This window comes from Musa acuminata, chromosome BXJ3-9, assembly GCF_036884655.1.
Source record: "Musa acuminata AAA Group cultivar baxijiao chromosome BXJ3-9, Cavendish_Baxijiao_AAA, whole genome shotgun sequence".
In the NCBI taxonomy this organism is placed as follows: domain Eukaryota; kingdom Viridiplantae; phylum Streptophyta; class Magnoliopsida; order Zingiberales; family Musaceae; genus Musa; species Musa acuminata.
In genome coordinates, this window is record NC_088357.1 from 13,277,501 (window position 1) to 13,299,346 (window position 21,846).

At 36.6% G+C, this 21,846-nt stretch overlaps 4 protein-coding genes across 7 annotated transcripts in view; 2 read left to right on the forward strand and 2 right to left on the reverse strand.

The window, feature by feature from the left end:
* Positions 1 to 2,316, forward strand: part of LOC135648935 (ethylene-responsive transcription factor 1-like) — a 2,500-nt gene extending 184 nt beyond the window's left edge. The window contains exons 1-3 of one of the 3 annotated variants that reach the window (XM_065166962.1): positions 1 to 127; positions 1,082 to 1,995; positions 2,090 to 2,316. The exon at positions 1 to 127 is cut by the window's left edge and continues 184 nt beyond it. In XM_065166962.1, the coding sequence (XP_065023034.1) occupies positions 1 to 127; positions 1,082 to 1,977 (1,023 nt within the window). In that variant the 3' untranslated portion in view covers positions 1,978 to 1,995; positions 2,090 to 2,316. Of the gene's footprint in view, positions 128 to 1,081 lie in introns of all 3 variants that reach the window. The other 2 variants (XM_065166963.1, XM_065166961.1) reach the window with 2 other exon arrangements.
* A 1,723-nt stretch (positions 2,317 to 4,039) lies between these two features.
* On the reverse strand, positions 4,040 to 6,575 carry LOC135649447 (uncharacterized). The gene is made up of 2 exons (XM_065167794.1): positions 5,458 to 6,575; positions 4,040 to 4,266 (listed from the first exon to the last, which is right to left on the reverse strand). Exons 1-2 carry the CDS (start codon positions 6,432 to 6,434, stop codon positions 4,188 to 4,190), a joined length of 1,056 nt encoding a protein of 351 aa, XP_065023866.1. The 5' UTR covers positions 6,435 to 6,575; the 3' UTR covers positions 4,040 to 4,187.
* Positions 6,576 to 8,379: 1,804 nt separating this feature from the next.
* Positions 8,380 to 9,796, forward strand: LOC135649176 (uncharacterized). Its single transcript, XM_065167328.1, has 3 exons — positions 8,380 to 8,930; positions 9,027 to 9,107; positions 9,196 to 9,796. Exons 1-3 carry the CDS (start codon positions 8,382 to 8,384, stop codon positions 9,256 to 9,258), a joined length of 693 nt encoding a protein of 230 aa, XP_065023400.1. The 5' UTR covers positions 8,380 to 8,381; the 3' UTR covers positions 9,259 to 9,796.
* Positions 9,797 to 10,551: 755 nt separating this feature from the next.
* On the reverse strand, positions 10,552 to 21,304 carry LOC135649224 (phosphoinositide phosphatase SAC3-like). 2 transcript variants are annotated; one of them, XM_065167415.1, is made up of 15 exons: positions 20,838 to 21,304; positions 19,873 to 20,071; positions 19,615 to 19,780; positions 18,777 to 18,999; positions 17,577 to 17,653; positions 17,199 to 17,386; positions 17,036 to 17,130; positions 16,770 to 16,903; positions 16,567 to 16,695; positions 14,948 to 15,368; positions 14,413 to 14,534; positions 14,186 to 14,284; positions 12,894 to 13,034; positions 12,128 to 12,233; positions 10,552 to 11,016 (listed from the first exon to the last, which is right to left on the reverse strand). In XM_065167415.1, the coding sequence occupies exons 1-15, from the start codon at positions 21,030 to 21,032 to the stop codon at positions 10,900 to 10,902; spliced, it is 2,412 nt and encodes an 803-aa protein (XP_065023487.1). In that variant the 5' UTR covers positions 21,033 to 21,304; the 3' UTR covers positions 10,552 to 10,899. The 2 variants fall into 2 exon arrangements, with proteins under 2 accessions (XP_065023487.1, XP_065023488.1); XM_065167416.1 differs by lacking the exon at positions 10,552 to 11,016 and having other exon boundaries at positions 12,966 to 13,034; positions 20,838 to 21,168.
* Positions 21,305 to 21,846: the final 542 nt, after the last annotated feature.

The following is a 21,846-nucleotide window of genomic DNA, read 5'->3' on the forward strand; positions in this document are numbered from 1 at the left end:
GCCGTGGAGGAGACGGAGGACGACTTCGAGGCCGACTTCCAGGAGTTCGACAACGAGTCAGGCAAGTCGGAGGAAAACGACGAGGCGGAGCTCGTCGACGTTCAGTTCTCTGCTTTCCCTCCCAAAGGTCGCTCTGTTCTAGAGAGAACTTGTGTTCCTATCTTTTTTTTATTTGTTAGCATGAAAAAAAATCGAATTTTGTTCACATTTTGATGACAAAAACAAGATTTTTGGTGCACTCAGATGATAAAAATCGGATGTTTACTGTAGTTATCTTTTCATTCTTCCTGCGGATTTGATATGAGAAAGTTTTTTCCCCAGGAAATGGAGCTGTGACTTGATCTACTTTTTTGTTACATTTTGTTCAAGGTTGCCTTTTCTTCATCTACTGGTATTAATCCTTGGTTATTACTCTTTTTTTCCTTTTCTTTTTGGAACATGAAGAAAGTTGAAATTTTCACCCTCACCTTCTGTTTTAGTTGATGATTGTTTCCAACTCTACTTCAGTGTCCTTGGACCAAGCTGGCTTAATTATGAATTCATACAAAGTTGATATTAAGGCTTCTCTTTTAATAGAAATATAATTCTTTTTTTTCTTTTTTCCGTACAGTATGTGTACACACACACTTTCTGGTTTTTTCGTTGGCCTAGTTCTTGATTTGTTCTTCTGCCCACCCTACTTGTTGCTTCTAAGGATCCCTGTGTGATTATTTTTCTTGATAGTATTATTTTCATCAGTGCTGGTCTTGCATCATCCTGATCTTGTTATTCCTCGAACCATATTACTACCACCTTTTGTGCAGTGGGGTTTTTCCTTTGTGTCCTGTCGTTTTTGCTTGGAAATGAAGTTCTATATATATTCTGGGAATGATTCATTGGTTAAATGTTTTTTTTTTTACTTTGGGAAAAGAAAACTTGGATGTCTGTGATGATACACCAAGTATTCATTGGTTAGTTAATGTTTGCACTCGAAGTGTTGGGCTCATGGTTCGTAGATTTTGTCATCCGTGAGTGAGACAAGATCAAGGACAACTGTAATGTTCTATTCTTCCGCAAGTTCTTATTAGCTTTCTCTTTTCAGATGGACAAATGACTTTCAAACCTGTAGGATTTGATGGACCTGCAATGAGGTGTGCTAAGAGGAAGAGAAAGAACCAGTATAGAGGAATCCGTCAGCGTCCTTGGGGGAAATGGGCAGCTGAAATTAGAGATCCTCGCAAGGGTGTACGCGTCTGGCTCGGGACATTCAACACTGCTGAAGAAGCTGCAAGAGCTTATGATGCAGAAGCCCGTAGGATCCGTGGCAAGAAAGCCAAGGTGAACTTCCCTGATGAGGCACCAATTCCTCAAAAGTGCCTTGTGAGACTAACTGCAGCAGAAGCACCAAACTCAAACCCAAGAGATACCTTCAACTCTAACCATTCTTTCACTTACCTGAATGACACCAATCAAGATTTCCACCCAGATATTGATTTGTTCGACGAAAAGGTGGCCATCAAGGAATGTATGAATCCAAATTCCTTCACCGAGATAAAACCAGCTGTGCCTACTGAAGAACCTGGGATCAATATGTTCTTTGATCAGGGAAGTAACATTTTAGGTTATTCTGAACATGGTTGGGAACATGAGTTTAAAACTGCAGCCATCACAACAATTCTTGAGCCAACCATAACTGAATCTGAAAATTTCGCATGCCTAGAAGATGGTGGTCCACCGAAGAAACTCAAGAACAATGCAGGAGAGGCAGTACCTACCGAGGAGAACGATGCTGTCGAACTATCTGAAGAATTTTCTACTTTCGAGTCATTCATGAAGTTTCTGCACATACCTTCTCTTGAGGCCAGCACAGATGATTCGATCGATAGCTTCCTCAATTATGATGTGATTCAGGAGGAAAGTGGTGTGGACCTGTGGAGCTTCAATGACCTGCCACTAATTGCAGGCAGCATATACCGAGGGACCTTGAATTATGGCTAATTGTCTTCTGTAAACAAGGTACGAGCATCATTTGGAATTTCAACTATTTATCATGCTGTCATTCTTGTTTATCTATCGTTTGAACTACATGTTACTTTTTTCCACGTTCGAGGAACTTGTGTCGACGAAGGATATGTTGAACCAGGGTTGTCCTCTAGGATGATCTAATGAACCTTTGATTTATGCTACTATCTATCGCCACTATTTATGTCTATTGTCTGCTCTGTTGCCATGTAAAGTGTTTCCCTCTAGAATTCAGGGTTCTATGTTGGCATGTTGTTACTATAAAAGATGCTCTGGAGATGATGGTTCTTGTGCTTAAGCTTATTTGCTTCGATACATCTTGTTGGTGATTCGCTAGCATCGAGATAAAACTTTTCATATTTGACCATCTGGTAAAGCTGAGAGATCACCAGGAACCTGAGCATAAAGAATTTCTTAATGTGTTATTTGCTAATTCCTGAGGTAAATCTCTGCTTTTTAGAGAAGTTGTGTGGCTGAGATGACTGAAGTCATTTGAATCTCATGGTCCTTCAGTTTCCTTTGTTGGTTTTGTTGAATGAAACTTCAGGATTGTTGGCATCTCAATATTCTCATGAACACTAAGATCAATATGTAGCTGATGTGAATAATTGATCATGTATCTTGGAATTAGGGGTTGGAAATTTGATAGAAGGATATGTATGTACTTGTGGTGGATTAAATGACAATGACAGGTGGTCGTTTACATATTTTTAAGCTAACGGAGTGGTGGTGACATTCTTTGGTCCTATCATTTGTGTAACTTAATATTATGTAGATAATATATATACATCTTTGAGAGATGATGTCTTTGTGAGCCAAGTAGCATTTCACCCACATCTCTATGAGATAGATGAACATGGAATTTATGATGCGGTGATGCGAGCCTTTTGACCCCCAAACAAGCTTATCTCAACCAACAGTTTGGTGCAGTATTTTATGAATGGTACATCGTGACATGAAATATTTTCCAACAGATGAATTTGAAGGAGACAAGGATTCCTCGTTTGCTTTTTCTTTTGCTTTTTCCTTCCTTGTGTATATGTATATCCTTTTGAAGTTTAAAAATGTAGAAGATATTACCTACCATGTCACATGTGACATTGTTCTTAATTACTCCTAATCATGATTGATAGTAGTTTATCTGAATCAGTAATATATATATGTAAACATATATATATATATATATATATACATATATATACAAATACATATATATACATATATATATATATATATATATGTATATATAATGAAGCAGAACATGAAATCAATTTATAATGCCAGTAGTGAAGCAAAATCTCATATTCATCTGTCAAATTAATCAAGTTGGAGGTGTAATATGTACCAAAGGATAATGTGCATAATATAAAACAGATGCAACATATTATTATTGGATCAGAGCTCAAAACATGACTACTAGACATGGCTTCAATTCAGCCGAGTTAGGACAAAATGAGCAAAATGATGGTGGTCATATTAGCACCAACTCTCAGCGGCTTCAAATCTCATTCAGAAAATATTATACATATAGATAGATTGTATGATCCAAGCTCTAATCCCTCTATTAAAATACTATTGCACCATTTTGAGCGTCGGAAATCTCTCTCTCCAACACAGGTCTCTGTAGGAATCTTGGAAACAAGTCCATGACTTCAGTCGGTTCGAGTTTCAAAATGGCACATCTCAAAAAGCAGAAGATAGCAGCTTAAAATTCCACCTCGATTGACCATCAAATTCAATATTAATAGGTACATATACCAATGGACAAGCATTACTCTAGAAACAATCACTGCTACATCTAACAAGTTACTGTAAAGATACTTGTGAAGTCATCCAAAACTGTGTTGTAGAAGATATCGTTAAGCAATCTCTCTTTTTTGTTTTAATAAAATGCATTCTGATAATTTTGTTTAAGAGAAACCAAGGGAAGAACTAAAATATATTTGTCTTTAAGATCAAGTCAAACATATATACAAGAACTACACCAAGTTAACCCTAGGAGCAAAGTCAGCTGTCATCATTCCATAGTTTTAATTAGAGGATAGTAGTCAGCCAACCAAGATGCATTTTGCAGGGCATCACAGAAAAAACTAGTTCTAGACCAGGCAAAGCAGGAGGAGATCGATGAAAGACATCAGAGAGGAACAACAAGAGTATCTTCAAGTTTCTTGGCCACCTGGGGGAGATCAGCGCTGGCATTTCGCACAGTAGTGGAGTTCCTTTGTCATCGGAGATGCACATACATAGCAGAAGCAATAGCCACACCTTCAAATGAAGCGGTAGAACGCATTAGCTCAGTCTACAAACAGATCAGTGAAGATGATGAGGAGATGAGAGACAGGAAATAGCAGTCGTGGTTAGTCAGATCAATAACATATATAAAAGTTTGGTCTTCGCCTGCCATCAGGATCGTGCCACTAAAATTCCTGGGGAAGAATCTACAAGACAGGTCCAGAATTAGTCTTAATTACAAAAGGGAGAAATATCATGCCAAAGATATATATATATATATATATATATATATATATATATATATATATATATCATGAACTTGATTCCTAATGTGTAAAGATGCCTAGCATGTCTACAAATATTTTCATACAGAATACACAATATTTTTTGCAGGATTATATACTCTTCTTTGTATCATTACAACATGACTTGTTCTCTGCCAACCTCCAAAATATATTGTTCTTTGCCAATGACACCCTTTATCCTTGCAAAGCTTCAAGGTAGGAAATACTATCTATGTTCAATAACCTTACTTTATATACTGGAAAACTCTGCAAAGCAGGCTATAAAAAGAGCATGTTTACCATTGACGACACTTATCTTTTGATGCAGAACATGATGCATGAAGAACTCAATGATTTTTCTGAGATGAAAAGATCCAAAATGGTGAAATATGTTTTACGCTATTTTAACTTCTCATATGCGAAATAGGAGGCTCATATTGCTACCTTGAGGTCCATTAGACTATGAGTGGAAATGACAAACTGAAGGGTGATCATACATGAAGAATATGAAAAGCATTATTCTCAAAAACCAATGAGATCATATCAAGATAGGTACTAACAATTCTAATTCAAGAAAGTAGGATTGCTTTACATTGAGTTATGACACAAGAGCTTTGAAATCTGCAGCTAGTGCTTTGTTCTTAGCTTGGTTTTGGCTTAACTATAGTTGCCATCACTCCATCTAGTGCTTTGTTCTATTTAAGTCATTATTTTCTCTTAATCAAACAAATAACGAATAATCACTCCATCTTTCACTTAAAACAAAAGATAATAATAATGATAATAGAGGAACATGGAGTTCAACTATAGTTACCATCACTCCTGATGGATTAAGAAATTTAAGAAACTAAATTGGTTGGCTTAACATTCATGATAAATCAAAGCTATCAAATGCATGTATGTAAAACAAAGGTGTTCTGAAGGAAAGACAAGAAAACACCTGCACATCATGAACATACAACCATCAATCTTCTCCACATAGATCCTACACTGGGGGCACCTCTGCCATTTGCTATCAGTAGCCAATTTCCTCATCAAAACATCCTCTCTCGTTCTCTCATCCTTTCCCAATTCCTGAAATCCCTTGCAGCAAATCCCCGCATGCCATGGCACCTTACATTGAGCACAAAACATCCTATGACAGTGGGGGCACTCCGAGTTGGTGATCAGTTGTTTATCTGTATCAGCGCCATCATATACCAGCAATGCCGAGCATTCCTTGAAGGGGCAGTAGAACTTTTGGGTGCCAAGAGCCGATTCGCACAACCCTATGCCCCATCGATGGAAAACGCCCTCCGGTAGAATAAGCTTGCACATATCCGGCTCCAAGATCCCATCTTTGCACCTCGGGTCAGGGCACGAGATGACCGTCACGTTCTCCTCGACCTTAGCGGCGACGTACTGGCTAATGCAGCTCGTGCAGAAGATGTGCGAGCAGGACGACACGCTGAAGCTCTCATTGAGTCGCTTCGTCTCCATGCAGATAGAGCAGTGAAACTCGTCGTCCGCGAGTTCATCGTATCCCTTTTCATGACGAGGGGCATCATTTATCACCGGATTTGTTCTAGATTTCCTCGCAGGGACTCGAGCATGATCCTGTTCTCCACCAATCTTTCTCTTCATAACACCTTTCTCAACAGCGATCGTGGATTGTTCCTTTCCCTTCCCAGTATTTGGCGTCAAAATCCTCTTGTTCTTCTCCCCCGCAGCAACCTTTTCCTTCTCTTTCGCCCGGCCCACGCCACTGGCGACGCCCGAACTAACGCCGTTCCGATTGACTGGAACAGAGGTGGTCGGAGTCGACTGCGGCTTCGTATCCTTGTTCGATTCATCGACCGGGTTTGCCTTTTGCGGAAGGGCGTGTGACCTCAAAACCACCTTGTTCTTCGCCTCCACCGTCGCACCCGTCCGCAACATGATATCGCTCCCGCCGAAGCCCAAGCCGGCGACAGTCGAAGCGGCTCCTCGATCCACGTTCAAGGGCGCCGAGCCAGAGTCGCTGGAAATCAACCTCCACGTTTTATCCTTCACCAGTGCAACGGCCGCGTCTTCATCTTCCACCCCCCCCGAGGAACTTATAGCAAAACCCTAACCGCCCCGTGCCCACCGACCGACAGAGACGAGCGGAGGAAGCAATGTCGAGCGGTGGAAGACACGACGTAAATGTTCGGAATTGGCCACGAATCCTGCCCAGACTTAAATGCAACTATGCCACGTGTCCCAGGACGCTGGGCGGTTCCCATTGGTCATCGATAGCCCAAGAACAGCCGTTGATCGAGCCGATCAAATATCTTGAGAGACGATCTACTCTCTCTCTCTCTTTGCATTGATGCATATTGGGTGATGAAAATAGTTGTTTAGTCTAGAATCTGAATTCATAGAAATAAAAAAGAATGTTACAACTCCTATGTATTAAAGAATATAATTATCTCCTTATTTATCAATTAAATTTAATAATTTATTAAATTAATTTTAAATATCGCATGGAAGTTACATTTCATGTGGGCAATATTAAACAAGAAACAACAAAATTATAAAATCTTAATTATTTCGAGTCAACTACATATTGAAATATGTAAAAACTGATATATAATTAAATTAAAAATATTTTTATTAATAATTATATCTTCTCATATTACTAATAATAATTATTATTAGTTTACCTCTTCTAAGTACTACTGCATCAATAAGTATTATTATATAAATGTGGTGGAGTGGACAAAAGCACTAATGCTGCATGTTCAGAAACTTCATTGAATTTCTAAATTTAAACAATCATTATGTGGATCAAAGGATTCAACAAAGAAAAGAGAACTCACCAAAGAAGAAATAGTTTGGTGTTTTATGTTCATGTATACTAAGGAAGGCATTGCAATGATCTGCTATGCTTGGTCATTAAGCAGCTTTTGGATTTGCCCAAGGTGAAAACAAGGATGGGATGGGATGGGCTTTTTGGGTGATGAAGTCTTATAGAACAAAACATGCTGCAGTACTTTCATATCCACATCAAAGCTTTCAGACAGAGGTTGCCTTGAGATTTGAGACTGGGCAGTAAGAGAGTTTATGGACCTTGTTTCATCTTAGAGATGAAACATCATCTTAGTGTCTTAATATTAAATTAAATATGGAATTTGGTTAATTCTTTTTTAAAAGATTATTATATTTTGAGAATCGACTCTTCAAAGATTATCATTTTGAAAACTACATCTCTGCCTTCAAGCTGAATTTATACAAAACTAGTAGCAGAGAGATATGTCTTATGTCTCGAATCACTACAGAGAGATCTAAAATGAGTGTGAGAAAGAAATGTTTCCGATATGGAATTATATCTTAGAGAGAGAGCTAAGGCTTGTATTTATAGAATAATGAGAAGATTATATTTTAATATAAAAAAATATTATGTAGAATATTTTTCTTTCCTCTTATGTAGGTTGATTGAATTCTGTGTTTCTTAGGTAGATAACATACATTTTACACTCAAAGAATAGTTTTGAGCAGCTATCATGGAAACTTTAATGAGGTCTGACCATTCACATTCCACACCTATGACAGCTCCAGAAATATTGCTAAATGTGATGGAGATAACTATGGTTAGTCTATGATGATGCACTTGCTTGATCACAAACACAAGCAGAAAGGTGAAGCAGAAATCTTTGGAAGGAAGTTGTCCACAGCCCAAGCTAACAAGTTCTGAAGAGTTGTAACCGAGGAAGAGTTCCTGAGGCAACTTTGAAGAAAAGAATAAAGGTATTTGCACATGGCTTATCACCAAAGGAAAACACAGTTCCTTCCCCGTCTGAGATGAATCTGGCTATATAAACTGCAGATGTCAAGTGACATTACTGCACTGCTGCTGGAGAAGAGATGTTGAGGTTGGACAAGCAAGGTGGACAACCATTTGAGATCACCGAGGCAGAGTCACCAGCTTCTTCCTCTGGAAGGAGCTACTGCTTCCCTCTTCTGTTCCTGAGCTTAGCACTCGTAGCTGCTGCAGTTTTGATCATTATATTTGTCCTCAAGCCAAAGAAGCCAAGCTTCCAACTCCATGCAATTCAACTTGATTCTTCTGATGCAGCTTTCAGCAAGGGAGCCAATCAGTCTTCGGCCATTGCTTCGTTACTTGTGGTTGCTCACAACCCCAATAAGCTTGGCATCAGATACAGCTCCACTGAGCTCGGCCTGGTTTATGACAGCAGCAACATGGGGTTGATCACGGTTCCTGGTTTCTTTCAACCACCTCACAGCACGAATGTCACAATCTTAGTTCATGTTTTCTTCAAGACGATAAACCTTGGAGAATTGCTTACTGAAAAATCCATGCAAGGCTCATCGATCGGCGATCTGGAGATGAGAATATTCGGAGGAATTCAGGCTCAGCTTCATGCCTTCAACTTCCGATTTCCAAGGATTAAGGTTAATTACTGATTCCGATCTTGTTCTGCATGCAAAAGTCGTTGGCAATGACTAATTTCTTCTGGTCGACTCTTACCTTGAATATTTATTCTGTAGGTTTTCCTTGATTGCAGGATCAGTGCAAAGCTCAGTGCCATGGAACTGAGCAGAGTGCTAAGTACAGCTGACACACACAGGGTATGGCATAATGGATCAATTTATAGATTCCAATTTGAATGATGAAAGACTATGACAAGAATGACTCGCCTTACTCCATGTCATGCAGGCTTTTCTACTTCCCAACTTTCTTCACCTCACACAAAAGTGTTCATTGGATCTCTGCGTATGAACTAACAGCCCCTCCTCAAGTTCCAAGCAAGCATATTTTGGATTCCTTCAAATCTTTATTCTTACTCCCTATTTTGGAGTGTATACTTGCACATCAGCACCCTGAGGAACACAACTGACATGTTAGCTCAGAACAGCAACAAGCAATGCTGAGATACAATAATTATACTGTACAACTAACATACAAGCAATAACAATCAGACTTACTAGCATCTGGATATTTTGGTTAGATGTCATGCTGACATGATATATCCATTTGGTACGTCAGCATTTTCAGCTGATAATTGTCACATCAACAGCGATAGAAGGCAATGAAGTGTCTCAGTTGTGATTTTTATGGTTGAAGCCTTTGATTTGTGTTTCTTTGATCTTCCAAAGCAGTCATCAGTTGTTCCATTCAATCTGAGGTCCCAGAATCCATGCCTTCCGGACCACAATGTGTAAGCACAACAGGGCAATGCATAATTTTGCCTATAGAATGATCTCTTCAACATTCTTTTGTACATGGAACTTGATATGATCCAAGTTTTCATTTGCTAGCAATCATGTATGCATTGCAACCTATATCTTTGTAACCGATCACGTATACATTGCTAAAAAGACTTTTGCATCTCTCTCTACCCTTTAAAATCTATGATGTCATCCTTTGCAGAACACATTTTTTGAAGATTAACTCTGCTCTCTGCAGGTGCATTTTAAGCTTATGGTAATGTCATGGGTTTGATTTCATTATTCTTGTGATCAGTCCAGCTTGATTCCTCAGATGCCTGCTCCTTGTTTGAGACAATGTTAATAATAAGAACTGAGAAATTATCACTTGTCGAATAAAACAGTCTTCTTTTTCTTTTTTGTATCGGCAAATAAGACCAATACCAAGTGTATCATGTGTTGGTATGCATTTAATCTAAAAAAAAGACCTAAAAAGGACAAAAATAGAAGAAAGTTATTGTCTAACACAAGCCCTGTACCGGTGGGAGTACAAGTTCATGCTGAATGGCATGCCTACACTACGCTTGAACAGCCTAGTTTACGTCGATCGATCCACATGCCGATAATCTGACTGATAAATACCACCTATACCGAACCACACAGCAAGTGCTGTATTCACATATTATACAACTTCCACAACAAATGAGGATCATTCAAACATGTTGTTGATTAGTTTCCTAGACATTTTGGCAATCAATATATAACAACTGACAGGCGAACATGAAGCAATATTAGCAGATGCTTCAACTTTTTTCATGCTCAAGCAGTTCAATTCAGTATGAACCTCCAAAATCTAGTCAAGAGAAAAACAACATGACTGTTCCTTTTTATTTCCGGTTTATACAAGTATTTACAGACATAAACAAAGGACCAAATTCGAAGTAGAAAAAGAATCGCGGCCACAATTGTCCAAGCTCATGAGGACACAAGTAGCTATCCTAATATTTACATTGATGAGATTTCATCTATCATAAACTGGCCGACCTCTATAAAAATCATATACTTCCTTCAAACTAGCAGGACAGCAGCACTGCATCAATCAAATCAACTTTTACATTCTCCTGTTCTCGCTTAAGCTGGCATCTTTAAGTCCTTGTCAATGAAGACGAGTATCAGATGGGAGCGTAAAAGAATATGATAAAAATAGTCGAAATCAACGGTATAAAGCCTCTCCATGGTGAACCCAATGTGCGAAGCTGTCAGGAAATTTGTTCCGTTTGTTAGCTGTTCGGACAGTGTCATGAGGCTGTTCTTCAATTACCTGGTCTCCCTGCAACAAAAACAATCACAATATTAGCTGTTTGGGCAGGCATCATAAGGAAGTTGTATTTCCATTATGATTTCTCCATGAACATAAATAATCAAGAAGCAATTGAAACAGAACTAAATTTCTTCTTTTTTTTTTAATCTCAATTTCTCGTACCATTACTGCATAGTCATGTTACAGAATGATGCAGCTTTATCTTAAGACTATTCAAATCCAAAATAGCATGTGATTACAATTGGAAATTGTCATATACACAAATCTAACTGAGAACCGATTTGTTGCATGCATATGTCCTGACACCAAATGTACAATTGAACAATGATATTAATAATGATAAGGTTTCAAACCTCCAACTGGTCTGGGACACCACCATACCAATATTTAAATGTAAAAAAATGTCAAGTTCCGAACCCTCAACCTCCAATAAATGGGTTTGATATACTATGAAATTATTCAATGATACATATAGAAGAGAGTTCTAGCCACCATACTTCTAAGAGTTTATGCTTACATTATAATCCAAAAACAATGATGGAATGAAAGAATTGTGTATGATTGTTGACTACGACATGAAATGGGTTTCAAAATGGAGAATATTACAGCATGATGCAAGTTCCGGATCTGTCTTTTGGAAAATGAGATATGGCACCAAAATCAATTAAATAAATGTTGCTTAAGAAATTACTTGTCAAGATCAAGATCATCTTTAGTATTCTCAACAAATATGTGTGTGGCGCACATGCCATTCCAAGTATGCATGTTTTATATAGCAGAAAGAGTCATTTTTTATGTGCAATACTGTGTTCTCTAACAATAAATCTGCCTCAACTCCATTGCCACTATGCCACTACTACAACTTATTTTTATTCCTTCTATTTTCACACTGCTACAATTTATTATTTCCTTCTATTTTCATGTTGTTGAGCCTGGTTAGAGTTTGTGTTTTCACACAGCTCAACTAGTCAAGTTTATTCTCATAGTTAATGAGTGCAACATGATGAGTTAAAGTAGAAAAATAATCTCATTGGACAGATTAATCAAATCTGAATTTGAAAAGGTCTCCTTGTTATACTGGAAAAAACTGATTTCACAACTAAAGGACAGAAGTGTTTACCTCTGTAAGTGACCCATTTTCTACAAGATCTGAGGATGCCTCATTACTTCTGCCATCAGCAATATTTTGAGTAGAAAGGCTTTCAATTGGAGAATTCAATGTGGATCTGAAAACACATGACAAGCTTTTCATGATGACAAGTTTTTTATACCCTCAAGCATAAATACGCTATGCAGGGACTACGCTCAGAAATATTATATTTTCTGGATGAATTGCATTGCATAGAACACCAACACATGCATGAATATATTAGAAAGTTCGAATTATGGTGTTAACCAGCTTCTCAGGTTGTGGATAAACAAGCTAAAATTGTAGGAACTTTATCCCATTGCAGGAGAATATTATAGTTGCCCAAGGCACCACTTTTGGAGAAGGATTTTAAGCTGAAAGGAGCTTACAGAAGTATTACAGATAAACTCTGAATTCATTATAATTGGCTGGCATAAGATTCCTATATCATATGAGCATAAAAGGATACTGAAATCCATACTTATGGATATCAAAATCAATGTAGTTAAAAGTGGCTGCCAAGGCTCTTAATTGCACTTGATGCCTAGACTTTTCCAATCTAACTTTTCTTTCATTTTTATAAGGTGTTTTGATATGTTTGAGGCACAGCATTCAGCTTTAAGTTGAAAGTAGACTAAGAGACAACATTCGAGTAGTCGCGAGCTTGTGAAGTACACTCAGGCTTGTCAATGTACTTAAGAAGTCAAGAGAATGACCACCTTAACTTGAATACGGAAGATTAGGAGACAGGGGTTACCTGTCATTCATTTCTCCCTCAAGAAAACTTCGAGAAGATAAAATTGGTTCAAAATCCAGAAAATTCGAGTACCAGTCTTTATACAAAGAACTATCTGCACTTTCTGCAAAATGCTGCCCATGAGGCACCACGGCAGTGTACCTATAAGGCAAGGCAAAAGGAAAAGTTAGTGTTGTTGACACAATTAAGCAAAATATTAATAATTCTCTTCCCTCATGCATCTGTAAAGACTAATGCAAGGAAAGCTTAAAGATAGAATAATAGAAATGACCATAAACCGCTTTTTATAACCAGGTCATAGATGATGAGCCCTTTAAAACCTCACATCTTTAGATGTGAAAAGAGACGTCTAATACATCCAGCGAGTAGTTACTAAAATATCTTTTAAATATTTAATGTACTAAGTTTGGAACACTTTGTAGTTAAGTATATAAAATGGGGGAATAACTGTTTAACAGGGAATTACAGTGGTTTGGTGACTATGCCTACAAAAGTAGCAACAAATTTGAAGCTAGACCTGTAGATTGGATACGGCAAAATTGAGTAGCCAACCTGTGATGATTTTGAGGATGAGGGAGCATTCTGACTAAACTACAGCTGGATAGAAGAGTATAACTTTCATGGAGTATATTTCCATCAGATAAGGATCTTTTGATAAATGACCTGTATAAATTCACTACATCAAAAGATTGCTGCAGCATTTAGCAGATACAAAAGACCAGGAAAACCATATATGTCACTGGCATATCAACCCATGAAACCATTAGTTTAAACAAACTTGGCTGGGCTTCTTAGATCCTTCTGTTAGTCATGAACAATTCAACTTAGAAATCATGGAGCATCTAGGAACAGAGTATGAAGAGAGACAGATCAAACAATCTTTGACGGTACCCAAAGTGAACTAGCATAAAATGTCATCAGTTATGATGCCAAGTGGCAGTTTGATTGTCACAGACTTGCAAAATACATTTGTTGGGAAAGGAGGATGCTTATGAATAAGTAGCCTGCTTCACTTCGTTTTCATGTATGCATAGCAAAGCACTAATCTTTCTAGCGTGCCATACAAAATAACCATTTATTCTGAAAAAAAAAATAAAACATGACAACAAAGGCAAGTGAAATACCTAATAACCAGGTATTTTTAAATAATATGGCATAAATAATGAAGATAACCATTAGTCTAATAAATCTTCCCACTGCAATAATAAAAATAAATAAGCAAAAAAGCAGTATCATAACTCAGTGAAGGAAAAAACACATCCCAGTATCATGCAAAAAACGTCCAACAATACCTTGAAATTTCATTGGTAAAACCATGACCACTCTTCCCAACACCACAATGCTCCCAGATTGCTGGTTTGTCCAGTTGAGGTTGAAATCGTCCCAGAAATCTGTATGTAATAAGTGCAAAAATTGGGCATCTCTATGCAGAATATTATGCAATTGTATTTTCCAAAGAACTGGAGTTTTCTTTCAGTATGAGATATAACAAATTCACAGAAAAAAAAATTATACATACAGATCTATTGCAGCCTGTTTGTCAACATCTGTAAAGGCATTACTATAATATCTTTGAAATGTTCTGAGTAACTCTTGATATCGGATTGTTGCTTTGCATTGACCTCTTCTTTCAGAAAAAATCTACCAAGTAACCAATAAATGTTGTTAAACTGAAAATAGGCACTGGTCTTATGATCATTTCAGTGCGAGTATTAAGATAGTAAACATGTCATATGAATAAGAGATAATATTTTTACAAAAGAAGGAAAATAAATAAATTATCATGAATTGTGCTTTTCGCTATTATGATGGGAGCACCCACAATTACATAGAAGCCCTAGTTTATATTATCTAAAGCTCAGACCCTTTTCAATCCAAAAACAGTAAACAGCATGAAGCTAAATCTACATGCATGCAGCGATTTCAAATAACATTAAAAGAAAATAAAATTGCAAGAAAAAAAACATATCCTGAGAAACACTTGGAATAAACATGATTCTTCAATTCTCAAGGAACATGGAATGATAATGAGAAGTTTCATTTAGGATAAATACCTTATTATGAGCAGTAGAACCACCATACTGCAGAGAAAGTGTGTCACCCATTTTCTCATAATATGTCATGAAATGATCAGCCAAGGTGGCATCTAGAGGAATGCTTGGGCAAGGAGATAATTTCAATGCATGAAGTTGATGCCCTAGTGCAACTAAACCATAGGCATACTGGGCAATATTTGTGCGATCTAAACAATCTATGCAATTTGTTCGTAGAACACCTTTCTGACACCTAAGTGATTTAACTGAACAAAGTCCACCATTGCTAACTGCAATTGTTTTTGTTTCTGATCCAGATATATCAGAATCCATGTTTTCTTGAGATCCATTTTCTAGCATATCAACATCATCTTTGTCAGTGGTGCTGCAGCTGCTACTGCTGCAAATATTATTCGATGATTGGTCACCAGCATCATCCATCCTGAACATTAAAGCAAGTATGTTTAAAAATAACAAACTATGATAAAAAAAACAAGACAACTTAAAAAATGAACTCATTCTTTTAAAAACCATAGAAATAATGACCCAATGCTGTAGAAACAAATACTTTTTAGTCAGAGTCTATGTATTTTTCTTGTGGCTGATTTGATTAATAAAAAATCAAATGTTTCAAAAATGAATAAGCAATCAGCAATCAAAAGAGTTGCTAAAGTTTCATATTTTAGGAGAATTAGATTCATCCCTTTGGAAAGATGAAGTGGAACACATATAATCTTACAAGTAAGTCTAATCTAATCAAAATTCAGGTGGTTTTAAGATATTATTCATCATTTATAAATGAAGTTCGAAATTCTGAAACATGATCCATAATGTGCTATATGATCAATTGCCAATGCAGAACAACCACCCATTCAATGCCTAGATTTGGGACTAGTTGTGTTGCAAAGAGGGCTTGCAATAAACGGTCTGCATATGCTAGAAGAACTTCAGAAATGCCCTTAGCTAAATCATGGTCTTAAAACTTCAGGTACATTTATTTATATGCAAAGTAATATATCGAAAATATTTTGTGTATGTTTAAAACAGAACTAAGAAAAAAAAACTACAATATACAAAACTTCGAAGAATAAGCCACAAATATGATACAACAGAACCTAAAGACATTGGTGTGGTGAAACCTCAAAAGGTTAGCATAACATTTAAGCCATAATGTGTAATAATACTTGGAGGTGCAAACATATTAAACAACCACAACCTGAATACATTGATGGTATCTTTCTCAAGTAAGCAGATTTCTTGCTTTGATACCACCATGTTGGTTGTTCAAAGGCTTGACAAATTTGTTGCTGTTGTATAAGTACAATTTGTTGAAAATAATACTATAAACAAGACAGGAACAAAAAGATTTTGGTGGAATAAGATGAAAGCTAGAAGGTTCAACGAGTAATAGAAATACAAAGGTATACGACAAGGAAGTAGGATTTAAGAAAAGCAAAATATCACAAACCAAGTTTCTAGGATAAAATAAACAAGTATATTTGTGTTCTTTTAACATATTATTAATATAGAAAAGTTTCTAAGAATTTACAGAATAGTATATAGTTAACACTATGCTTCCTATACAAACATATTGGATGAAAATAATGGAATTACGTGAACATACAACATAAGATACTTACACAGAAGTGGGCCATCTTAAGTCACTTTCATATCTTAATGCAGGTGCCATTTCACAGTAAAAGAAGTCAGTTAGCTTTAAGGTACATGCCGCCACTTCTACCAGCATTGTAAGCACATTTTTAGCTTTGCTGTAACAAATATCTTATCATAATTATATTGCAATTGCAGATCAGACCAATAAATATCAGAAGAAGTCAAGTACCTTCGATAATGCTTATGAAGGTCCCAATGTAAGAACTTTAAATGACTATCTTCTGATAGGTTCTTATCCACGTACTTAACTGCACTGGCAAACTCTGAACGTAGAATAGATTCCCGAGGTTTTTTTTCTTCTGACTGTTAACAAAACAATAACTATGAAAAAAGGGTGACAAGAGTGCACTGGTCATCAGTCAGATATGACGATGTGGAAGCAGTAAGAGAAATTGGCCTATCTGTGCTTTATGCATAAACTACAAAAACACATACCTTAATCAAGTTCAAAATAACAATAGGCTTTCCATATCTTTCTGCAAGATTATCAAAATGAAGCTTAGTAGCTTCATAACCTTTATCTTTATTCACTGTGAAAGGGGAAGAAATAGTAAGATAACTGCTTTCCAAAAACATGTTGCCAAACTTCAGAACTTACAGATAATATCAGGCTTCAGATTAAGTTTTGAGGTTTCTTGAGACCAAAAAAGAGGTATAGAACCCCTATTCTGGACTATAGAACTAAAACATGTTGGAATTTCTCCAGGAATGTCTTCAAAGATAATTTGTTCAGTCTCAACATCATTTGCCACATTACCATCTTCATCAACACCACGCTTGAGATACCTTATCCACAAAAGCAACAGGGTTATAAAAAATGAAGGACAAAGCAAGAAGAAAAGACAGTCACAAGTAATATATCAATTTGCTTCAATTAAGATATAATGAGATTTAGATACTCTTCACCATAAGAGTTACTACATCCCATGTGTTGGAAGACATGGAACACAGATTTAAAATATAATAATATAACAACCTGGTCCCAGCACAGTGTTGTGAGCGCCTAGCAATTAGAGTCAACCAAAAATTTTTTCCATGAGTTGAAAGTTTCACCTGAATCAGAGAAACTAAAGTAATTAGTTCTTAACTCCATAATGAAACCTAAGAACAACATAAGGTAATTTCCAAATGTAATAAGGAGGCCGAAATCAGTAAAACCTTATGCACCAGTATGATGTTCACATACCATATTCTTGTAATTGACATTTATAGGCATTTTACTTCCACAAGATAGGATAACAATCTGTATAAAGAAATGCCAAAACTTGAAAGCTGTATCTTTGATGCAACAGGTACTCCTTAGAACCTTAATGAAGTCTTTCTACTTGTTTTTATATCAACTTAATTTGTCTTTGTTTCTATTCCTCCAACTCCTGGCTTTACAAAGCTTTCTGAAAAAGCTTGACTTTCCAATCTTATTGCTGACCATAATAAAGACAAGCTTCAAGGTCGTTTTATATACTCTACGTTTCTATATAGAACTTCCACTTCTGTAATTGATCTGGTTCTTTTTAGGTGAAATCATACGCTTGATAGGCCAACATCTAGTCAAGCAATTTCTTCTCCTGCATCAGTTGACACAAGCAACCTGGCAATCAGCATAATGCAATACCAATACATACCATGCCTGACAGGCATTGACAATTTGGCACACCCCATGGAGTGATCCTCCAAGATATGCATGTTAAACGATCATTTTATCCTTCAAATAGCATCTTGATTTGTTGCTCATCTAATAACTAAAAAAAAGTTGTCAACGAAATTGTTTTTCTTAACATGATTTTAAAAAGTTAAATAAAATTAATTATCTAATTATGTAACTTTTTACAGTATTAGAGAATAGAGATATGATAGTGTTGGTGTACAAAACCCTTGATGCGGTCAGTTAATCTAGATTTCTAAGGGATCATGATGTATTGATAAGTTACTATAAGTCTAGTCATCAATTCCATTGACATAAAACAGAAGAATGACCCTTAGTCCTCTAGAGTCTTGCTTTATCAAAATCTTTAATCATTCAAATAAAGCATATAAGTAATGAGTTCAGCAAAACCTATTGATTAAACAAGATTAGTAATATCAAATTTTTTTCCTTTTTGTTTATAGGAAAACATAAAATCGAAAGAAAGGTTAAATTTTTTTAATAAAAAGCAAAACTAACATAATTAAATTTTACCTGCTTAAAGAAACCATATACTAAATATACTGTCCATAAAGTACTTTTCAGATGGCTATGAATTTCACGGGTCAAGAATTCATTCCATATAAACATGGATTCATACAACAACTGCCCTGTTTTTCCCTCGCACATATTCTTCTGTAAGCTTTGCATGATGCTATATGAGTAGCTAAAAAAGAAACCTTGCGTGATGTCCACTGTACAAAAGAGCTTCTTGTATCTGTCGCATCATTAAGACCAAATGTACTATTAGTTCTGATGACATTCCATAAATAATCAAGAATGCACAGTACAGTGCAAAATATGATAGCCTAAAAAAAATAATACAACTATATATTAACATTACAAACCAAATCAGGAACAATGATATGATACATGAAATAACCATCTAACTACCATCTGATAATATAATCCCGAATAAGGAACAACGACGTGAAAATACGAAGAAAATATTTTTTTTTACTAGAATAAACTAGCAAATTTTATTTTGATAACTAAAAGTAACTAATTCTGAATTCTTTCAAGAATGTCGATAAAAGCATGGTTTATAAAAGTGAATAACAAATGGGAAAAAACTATATATGGTAAAATTGTAGAATTTGGAATGAAAATATCCACTGTGAATGTCATAAGGTGCATATGATTGCAAATCAAAAGGCAAAATTTCCAAAATATCATTTTAGATAGCAAACACATCTAATATGTTCAAAACATCACAAGTATTTTTCCACATACACGAAGTCAACAATCTTTAGAAATAATAAAAGTTAGAGTCACCTACAAAAGTACCATATATATTGTACATTTGTACTACATGCAGTGAAAAGAGAAAAACCTGCGCTCTTCTCTAGAATTGGCCATATTAGATTGGACACTTGAATTTGGTAGTGCGATGATTTTGCTCTTGGTGATAGCATAGATCGTGTGACCAAGTATAGCTCCAATTTCCTCCCTTTCAGTTATAAGGAGCATGTAGTAAGGCCCCAGAAACTTTACAAATCCTGATAGAAAAAACATTCTTCATCACAATCTTGTTCAGAATGAAAAATACTAACTACCACATGGAATGATAATGAATTGGGGTTGCACTAACCAACAATGCCATAGCAGTCGGTGACAAACTTTAGTCCGCCAGTCGACTTGTTTTCTTCATGTATTCGATTTAGCAACTCTTTACATTCACTTTCAGTGTATGTGGTGGACTCCTGACAGATATTAAGTTCTGAAGCTCTCAACCTGCCAATCTTTAACAGTCTCCATGATGTTCTGTTCTTTCTGATCATATAAAAGTTCTGCAATGTTAAGCATCAAACTACGTGTAAATATTTTGGTAGGAAGAATCCTAAAACAATGAACAAGCAGAAAATTTGAGCAGGGTGCATCTACATCTTGGAACTCATAATCGTCGGTTCAAATGTTTGTAAATGAGAATTGCTTAAGAATCTCATAGAGGATGATTTGATCTTAATCATGACAATTTCTGATCAATCCCTCTAAAACTAATACTAGAAAATTAACATGATAAATAATTTATAATTTGCACAGAAAGAGATATAGAACCTCAAAACTAACTATAGTACAAAATAAGTCTTCCAGTGGAGTCTATTATGGGTAAAAAAGTCAGCGACATGGTGACTATTAACACTAACTATTGCGAAAAACCAAGAGAAACATAGATTAAATATCGAAAAGCGAGACACGGAATCCAAGACAACTAAACTCCATATAACTCGAGTCTAAAAGAAGCACCTATAATCATCACCAAATAAAGAAACCGATGAATGAGCTAGTAGCAAAATTTTCCTACATGACAGTTGACTTTGCTTGGATTTGGATGCAATCAAAGAAATCAAGAATTGAAATGGCTTCAGACATGTCGAGAAAAATGTCACAGTTTGATCGAGCACCATCAAAGAAACCAAAAGAAACACAAAACTGAATCTTTAGATAACGAGCAATGGGACTGACTAAGCAGCGAGGAAGCGACCACGAATCAAGAACCAAGAAAGACTGGAAGAAGGGGGGGAAAAAAACCGATTCTTTGGTCAACTTTCTTACAGATTGAGTCTCGTATAGCTCGAAGACGTGCAGGTAGAAGCTGGCGTCGTTGGGCTCGTCGTCGTTCCGAGCCACCGCTCCTCCCTCTGCTGCCATTCCGTCCGGAGCCCGCGCCCCGGGATCGGACGACATCACTTGGACATCCGAAGCCCCTGAGGTCAGGACGTCCGCCGCCGCAGCTCCAGGTTCCTCCATGGCTGCTTCAAATACAGCATCCTCTTCCTCTCGCTTTCCCTCTTGGCCGCCACTCACGGCTCCCGGAAACCGGTCTCTTTTCTTTACGAAACCAGAGGAAGAAAACACAAAGAGAAGGGCAGGAAAAACAACAGAACACGATAAGATCACCAACAAAGATCGATCTTCGAGGGTGTACGCGGCAACAGATGGGGCGGAGAACCAAATCACGAGAAATTCTACAGGTTTCTCCTGCGTTTGCTGATTGGAAGAAAAGAAAGAAGAAGAGCCAAACGGCAAAGAACACAACGATGAGGCGGCGAAAGAATCTAATCAGCAAACACGAACACATCGACGCCTTTATAGATTTCATTTAAGATTTCGAACCAAATATGGAAGGTCGTGTTTTGTCGTGTCGATGGACGAGTCAAGTACAACTCGGAGCCGAGCCAGTCGTGTTTGTGAGATTGCCTTGTGCTTATTTACGTGACGTCTAATGCGATGGTGGCGGTAAGAACAAATGTTTGACGTCTCTCAAAATTCGGATCGGTTAATGCATTGCTGTTGTAGTACAAGTAATAGATCTCATAGTTAATCTAATCATAAGCATAATGTAATACATTTTTTTATTTTTTTGAAAAGAAAAATGAATATTTTATCTCTTACTATTTTTCCATATGTTTTTTTTTTTGTCGTCGTCGAGATTAGATGTAAAAGTTAGATTAGATGTACGACTTTAATTTACTTACTAAATATTTTGAGCAAATTTTAATTGAATCCATAAATTTCATTATTTAGTTCCCTCGTTGGAGACTATGATGCTTCATTTCCACCA